This window comes from Centruroides sculpturatus, unplaced genomic scaffold, assembly GCF_000671375.1.
Source record: "Centruroides sculpturatus isolate CEXI.00-Female unplaced genomic scaffold, Cexi_2.0 scaffold129, whole genome shotgun sequence".
NCBI lineage: Eukaryota > Metazoa > Arthropoda > Arachnida > Scorpiones > Buthidae > Centruroides > Centruroides sculpturatus.
In genome coordinates, this window is record NW_019384478.1 from 941,698 (window position 1) to 949,656 (window position 7,959).

Sequence of the window (7,959 nt, forward strand, 5' to 3'; positions counted from 1 at the left end):
ATACCGTCATGGCGGCTCATCTCTGATTCCAGCAAACAAAAGAAAGGAAACAGTGGGGACGCACGTTCTAACCTAACCTAACCTATTCTAATAATTTGGTTGGTAATAATTATGGTAATTTATAGCCCGAAATTCCATAGGTGGTTATCTATATAATAATTTCTCTAATTGTATTAATATTTTAAATCGTTTGATTTCTTGTATGTTTTTTAATTGGTTGATGATTGATTCTATCAACTAATTTGTTGATTGTTTGATTGTATTAACTTGATTCTTTAGAACTTATTCTTGATTTGATTGTATTAACTTGATATCGAAAATTAAATAAAGAACATTATGTTAATTTAAGCATACAGAAACGCTGTTGTTCCAGCAAATATCTTATTTTCACTTTACTGAGTGCCTAGTAGGTAATGTGCAGATTACCTAGATACTCTGCACATTATCTAGGTAATTTGAGAAATGGAACAATTTTCAAAACTTTAACGGATCACCCTAGTTAATCTGCAGATTAGCTAGGTAATGTACACATTAATGACTTTCGAGTTTTAGCGGTAATATATGTATAGATGTTATTTTTATTACATAATAATGATGATTTTAAAACATTTATAAGTAATTATTTATTTGTTTTACTAAGTTAAAAATTTTTAATACGTTTAATAAATCTTTTAAAAAATGAAATATAGTAGTAAAAAATATAAATTTTTATACATGTTATTATTTTTATTTATCAATAATTTAAAAGTAACAGAAATGTTAAATTCATTTAAGAATATTGTGAAAAGAGGTCTAGTCAATTGGTGTAAATTTTCTATTAATTGGCTATTCTTCAATCTTGTTTTTGTAGTTGCTCTCTGGTGACTAATTTAAATTTTATTCAGTTGTAGGATTCTGACTAAAGAACTCTAAAAAATAATTCTGGGAGTTTTTGAAAACTATAAAAATTGAAATAAATGACGATTAAGTTCTTAAAAATAAGTAAAATATTTTTCAAAATGAAAAATATAAAATAAATATAAAAAACAGGCATTATTCAATTCATTACATTTTATATATAATTAGATGGTATAATTAATAAAATGTTAAATATTTTTATATTGAATAAAATTGTTAATCAAATCTTCAGTTTACCTTGCAGAATAAAGGTATCATTATAATATATTAGCCAATCATTAATAAAATATATTTGTTATTGAAAGTTAAAAGCATAGACAACTTGTATATGATGTATTGGAGTCCTGGATGTATGTGATTGCATGTGTGTATTTTGCCCATTGCCATATTTGTGGTGTTTCCATTCCATTATAACATCACCTGATACATGACAGAGTACTCAAAGTTTAATAGGAAGGCATAAACTCTGAGACACAGTCAGCTGGGCAATTGAGTGGGCCCAACTGTTGCATATTCCCCTTTTGAGTAGTTCACCTAATGAAGAAATTGGTGCAAGTAAATTTTAAAACAGAATGAAACAAATTTGACAATTACAAAGAAAAAATTACCACACTGCATTTTGAAGTGATTCTGTGCAGTAATCAATAAAACTATCATAAAACATACATTTTTAGTCAGTATAACCTAGAGTTGTAATTTGTTTTAATGCACTTAAAGTTCTCTTGCTAGAAAAGGTAATTTCTTTACTAGAATGTTTGGATCAACCCAGCCACTTGTCACAAAATTGTGAGTTTCAAATGATTTGCATGCTTTCTTGTGGTTAAGAGTTAAAAATTGGAGTTATTAAGACAAGATGTTGTCATATTCTATCTTTGAACATGAAGTACAATCCTCTATGAATGAATTTGAGTCTTCATATGGATCAACTCTCTCACACATTACAATTTTACTTTTGTACCAGTCAGCATCTTGACCAGTAAACATTTTCATAATCTGGTAAAAATGCATGTTTTGCCATCTTCTACACATGTTAAATGTTCAGATGCAAGCCAAACTATATACACCAACATAAACAGCACAGCTTAAATATGGCACAGGAGGTGAAGTGATGATTTGGTCACATGAGATGATGATCATGCAAGTTCTCTATGTAGTATATTTAGAGAAGGTAGTTAATAGTTAAATGCATTATTTATATAATTTCAATTTTTGTAGTTACAGTATTTTAAAAGTATATTTTCTCATTATTATACTTTTTTGTTTACTTAATTATATTTTCTGTAAAAAGATTACAGTGTAAACTATTTGAATAGTACTAACTTCATTCTAATTTTGGTTTAAACAACAAAATTAGACCTTTTAGAGATGGTTCTAGTGAGGTAAATATTTTTGTTGGAATTGAACCATGGATTTAAAACATTAGGAAATATTTTACAGCTCTAACTCCAACTTTTTCCTTTTACATTAATACATTTCATCCCAATTGATTGCTCTAAAATGTAAATTTTCTATATTTTATTAAAAGTGAACTGATATGCATAAAATTTATGTAATTATTACTAATAGAAAAAAAAATTTTTGGAAGGAAAATACAGTGGGTGATCAGTTAACGAACAGTTCGGAAAGCGAACAAATTGGATAACGAACACTTTCATGAAAGATTTTTATGATTGGACAACAAACATATGTTCAGATAATGAACACTTTACTGAACAAACATAAAATAAAAAGAAACAACGGAAAATAACGAATACTGATTTGATTTTCCTTGTCTTCAGGTAACAATTCAAAACCTTTCGGAGCGCAGGAGACATCAACATTGACGCTCAACCCGATACTGATCGGATAGTATAATATTTTTCCAAATTTTGAAACTCTCCCTTGTAATTCCAGCTTTTTGTTTACCGTTCTGACAATTTCTTTATAGTATTTGCGAGACTGTCGGATGGGCACTTGTTAAGTTTTGTGTCGGGGTTATTTACAAAAGATGAAAGTTTAACTATCCCATCGGATATTCATTAAAATTTTAATACCAAATTTCGAATTTCATCTGGGCCTTGCATGTAAATAATTTTTTGTGGGATAGTTGATTTTTGTTCTCTGAATTTTTGTAAGTGCTTTTCTGAACTTTTTATTTAAAAAATAAACTGATAATATGGAACCTAAAAGGAGGAGTGTTCAAGAACTTTGCTCACCATAGAAACCAAGTAAGAGATAATAGCCAAGGTAGAAAGTGGGCACAAGATGTCTGATGTTGCTAGGCAGTATGGCTTGAACAGGTCTACAGTGGCACAATCTTAGCTATGAAAGATATATCAAGAAGTCTCAAACTGCTAATGGAGTAATGAAAATCACATCTGAGAAATGAAGAGCATTTTAGAGCTCCACATTAGAAACTGATCTGACGACAAAACTCCAAGAACTCTCAAATGAAGAATACCAAGAAACTCAGCAAGATGTGTTTTCTTTTGAAAAAGAGGAAGACGAAAGAGGACCAATGTCGAAATCTGCTACTAAAGATCTATTGAAGAAGTGGGAGGATGTCAGAACAACGATCATCCAAGTGGCATCCAAACCAGAATAAGGTTAATGGGGTTGGGGATCTCTACAATTACAATACTATTAATTACTTCTGAAAAATCCTGAAGAAAAGAGAAAAGCAATCGACATTGGACAGATTCTTTAACCCCCACAAATGGAAAAACATGACTAATAAAAATGCAAGACTGCATATATATATATGTATTTTTACTATTACATATGAATGAACGTAGTAAGGTATATATTTTTTATTTTTTGGAGTCTTCAGAAAGAATTAATCAAATTAGGTATATAACATAAAAATACACTTAAACATAACAATTGATTTTACTTTGTATATAACTAAGATATATTGTCTGTAGCATTAAATACATTGCTACATAACATTAAATAGTAAAACAAAAGAATTATGTAAAAAGATTACTGTCTTTTTCCAAACTGGAAAAGCAAATGCAAATGAAATAATGCAAGATACAGTAGACAAAAGTTCTTTTTTCAAGAAGTAGGTCTAATAATTTAAAAAAAATTAAATCATTTTTATTAAGAAGAAATAATAAACAAAAATGAATTAAAATGACAATAATTACAAATATATAACGAAAAATACATTAAAATTTAACAGAAAAATTAATATATAGCTGTAGTTAAATATTTAGTATCATGAAGTACTGTATATTCCTGTTATTATTTACAAATATACTTTTATTGAACTACAAATTTAGAATTTATTATTAATTTGAAAATTTAATTTTTCAAATTAAATTATAAAATTAAAATATTTTAATGAATATGATCATATTAAAATATAAAATTTTGATTATAGATAAAATGTAATTGAATTTTTAAAGTGAGAGTCAATAAATTTAGTTCTGAATATGAAGCATGAGCAGACTATAAGATCTAAATTTCAAATCACAAAAAAAAAATTTATTTCTAAAGTAATAATAGTTTGCATTAATTTTAATAAAATTTATTATAATTAAATTCTTTAAGATTAAAATTATAATTGTGTTGAAGTTAATATAAATATTTTAATGAATTTTTTATAGGATGCCAGAGTTTTTGGTTTTGAACAGAGAATTCCAGGAAATAAAGGAAAACGTACCTATTTAGTTACACACCCAAAACATTTATGGCAAATTCATAAGTAAGAAAGACAATATTTCACTTTGTTTTTGTGATACAATAGACAACTTGCATGTGATGTATTAAAGACCCGGATGTNAAAAAAACCTCTTGCCTTCTTATCCTACGTTAGTAAATTGAAACTAAAACCTTAAATTTAAATGTTGTTAGTATGACAAGAGGAAAAAACAAACGAAAAAAACCTCTTGCCTTCTTATCCTACGTTAGTAAATTGAAACTAAAACCTTAAATTTAAATGTTGTTAGTATGACAAGAGGAAAAAACAAACGAAAAAAACCTCTTGCCTTCTTACCCTAGGTTAGTAATATCCTTCAGAAATAGCAAAGGAAAAAGTCGTTCGCATCTCTTACGAAGCGACGCTTTTTCCTTTGCATCTTTGCCCACACTGAACGAGAGGATCCCACTCGTTGGAAAAGGGAGGAATGATCGAAACATTCCTCCCCTCCCAGTGCGGCAAAAATGATGTCGTCAACATGGAGACATTTCACTTTTCGGAACACGTCCGAATGGCGAAATGTCTCCTCTCCGTTCAACGAGGAACAGAGAATGCTGTCGACATCCGCTATTCCTGAAGGCGATCCCGTGAAGAAAGAACCCCTTCCGCGATCGATGGAAGAGAGTTCCTCTCCCCGCTCAAAGGGGGAAAAGACCCTCTCTTCATCGATTGAGGACGTCCTTCACACTTCTTCATCTTCTTGGGTCGCAGCCACCGCCAAAACCGCCAGCTCTTCATTCTGTAAAGAAACAATATACTGTATATATATATATATATATGTATATATACAGTACTTTGTCATGTCTAATAATTTAATTTTCAGCAAAATTAAACAGTTCATCTAATATAGTGTAATTTTTGCAGTACCTCTTTGTAAAGAAAATGTTTCATTTTTATATTAATTTTATATTGTAAACTATTATTAATTAATTGCAATTCAGTCACTTAAATCCACTAAACATATAAATATTTTATTTCTCTTATTAAAATTTACATCTAACGGCAGAGCTAATGACACCAAGTAATCGGAAATATTATAATAATTTAAATAAATTATTCTTTAAAAAATTATAGGTCGTTTAAGTTATGCTATATTGTAAGATCAGTCCTTTATCTTCGTAAAATTGTAAAATATCTGTAAGATGACTTTTACAGTTCAAACATGGCGGTTATAAACACCTTTAGGTTGGTCGCGTGACGTGAAAAATGACGTGACATCTGCAGCCAATTACCGTGATGAATCGTTCCTACTTCTAAGAGCATGTCATCGTTAAACTTAAACTTTGTATGAAAACAAAACAGGAAGTAACTCGTTTAATAATTTTGTTGGAAATGAATAAAGAGAATGAATTTGTTACTTGCAGTACGATAAAAAAACTAAAGTTTTATGGAAGGCAGAATTTAAAAGTTAAGAAATTGTATGTATAAACATGTTATCAGTTACGTTCAAGTAAATGATTTTATTTAGTAAAAGAAAATTTATAGTTAATGTTTGGTATTTAAAATTAAAATTGATTATTTTGTATTTTGAAGATTAGAAAAACGTCTTAAGCTGATGGAAAAATGTCCTTTGCCAGACGATTTTAAATCAACGTAAGAATTATGAATGTTTCTCTAATTATGTTATATTTAATTCTATACATAATATGCTTTATAGTTTACAATATGTAACCTATTCGATTTAATAATTTATTCAAAATTAAAATAATTTATTAATAACACATCCTGCTAAACTCAAAATAACTGAAAGAAAACGAAAAATAAATTTATATATAATTTGTTATTTTTGTGAATCAGAGATACTATATTTTTATTTTTGTTGTTCTCTAATCATATACTATTAGGATTGAGTATGGTGATACCTCGGTTTTCGTCGATGATTCGTCTGAAATCCGAAACTGATGAAAACCGAGGCAATTATTTCCATTAGAATTAATGTAAATCCAATTAATTCATTCTAGACATTCCAAAATACATACCAAAAACACATTTTATAGAGAATAAATGTAGTGTTTAATACTAAAAACAATATGAAAGCAGCCGATTTTGGCAATCTTAATTTTGCTCTTGTATTTTACAATGATTTTTTTCTTCAACTTTGATTGTGTTCCTTGCTGTCTTCTTCAAAGGGTTGCTGGCTTTGGAAACTTTCTTTGGTCCTACGATGGAGCAAAAAGGAAAGGAAAGCAATGGAATTGTTTGGCTAGAGGTGAGGGAGTAATAATGCTCATACAATGAGGAACAATGCCACACTGAGCAGGAAAACACATGGGTTTGTTTTCACCTTTTGTTTTCACAAAATTAGATCAAGTGGGCATGCCGACAAAATCCGAGGCAGCTGACAAAAACCAAGACAAATTTTTCACAGAAAAAACCGACAATATGATAACCGAGGTATTACTGTATTTCATCCAGAAATTCCAATATCTGAAGATTAATGATGACAAAGTAATTTTATTTACAATCCTATGCATTTTGTTATTGCATAATAACAAAATGCATAGGATTAGTGAATAACACCAATAACCAAATATAACTAAATAAAAATTTCTCTTGCTACCTCATACTATTTTAAGAACAATAAAAACAACACATAAATCATATTTTTATTTTAAATTGATAATTCATCTTAGAGAATTATTAGTGTAGTACATCTGTTAAACAGTGATAACTTTATTTGCTGTCTTTAATTTTTATGCAATATAAATTTTATATTTTACAATAAAATCAATTAAATATTATCAAGAATCAGCTATTAGTAGATTAATTTTTGTAGTTTATATTTTATTATTCTAAAATTGATATTTATCTTTGTACCATATTTCCTGTAATGTTAATTTTAGATCTCCAAAAAAAATAATAATAATTGAATAAAATAATATTTCTCTTATTTCTATATACTTTGTTTATGTATACAGTATTTTACTTTTGGATTTACTAAAACCTATTCTTACACTAAGTACATATTAAACTATGATATAACAGATTAAAAAAGTAATTTAACAATATCAATAAAATGAATGAAAATATAATTTAAATAAGAGATTAAAATATTAGTTTAAATTGTTTGATATAAAAATATTTGCCTATTTGCATATTTTGTTCTTTTCAAGACTTTAGGAATACAACAGTCTTTATTGCAAGTCAACCTTTTATTTGAGGCTATTCATTTGCTTTGATATGCAAAAACATTAAAAAATTCCAAAGTGATAACACAATTATAAAAATATAATTAATTAATAAATACAATGGTGAGGACAATAATGAAATCAGGGGTTACTCTGGAAAATTTAGAAGTATAACCAACCATTTTGCCAGTTTTAATTTTTTTGCCACTTAAAATTATTTATTGCTACCAGTTTTACTTTTTCATTAATGCA

The 7,959-nt window shown here is 28.0% G+C and overlaps 1 protein-coding gene and 1 long non-coding RNA gene across 2 annotated transcripts in view; both read left to right on the plus strand.

Annotated features, from left to right (window-relative positions):
- Positions 1–3,657: 3,657 nt before the first annotated feature.
- LOC111621376 (DNA-directed primase/polymerase protein-like) overlaps positions 3,658–7,959 on the plus strand; it is a 28,968-nt gene continuing 24,666 nt past the window's right edge. Inside the window, exons 1-2 of the mRNA XM_023363486.1 lie at positions 3,658–3,675; positions 4,488–4,585. Of these exons, the coding sequence (XP_023219254.1) occupies positions 3,658–3,675; positions 4,488–4,585 (116 nt within the window). The remainder of the gene's footprint in view (positions 3,676–4,487; positions 4,586–7,959) is intronic.
- On the plus strand, positions 5,313–7,091 carry LOC111621389. Its single transcript, XR_002756069.1, has 3 exons — positions 5,313–5,430; positions 5,765–5,997; positions 6,113–7,091. It is a non-coding gene; the product is annotated as an uncharacterized LOC111621389 (long non-coding RNA).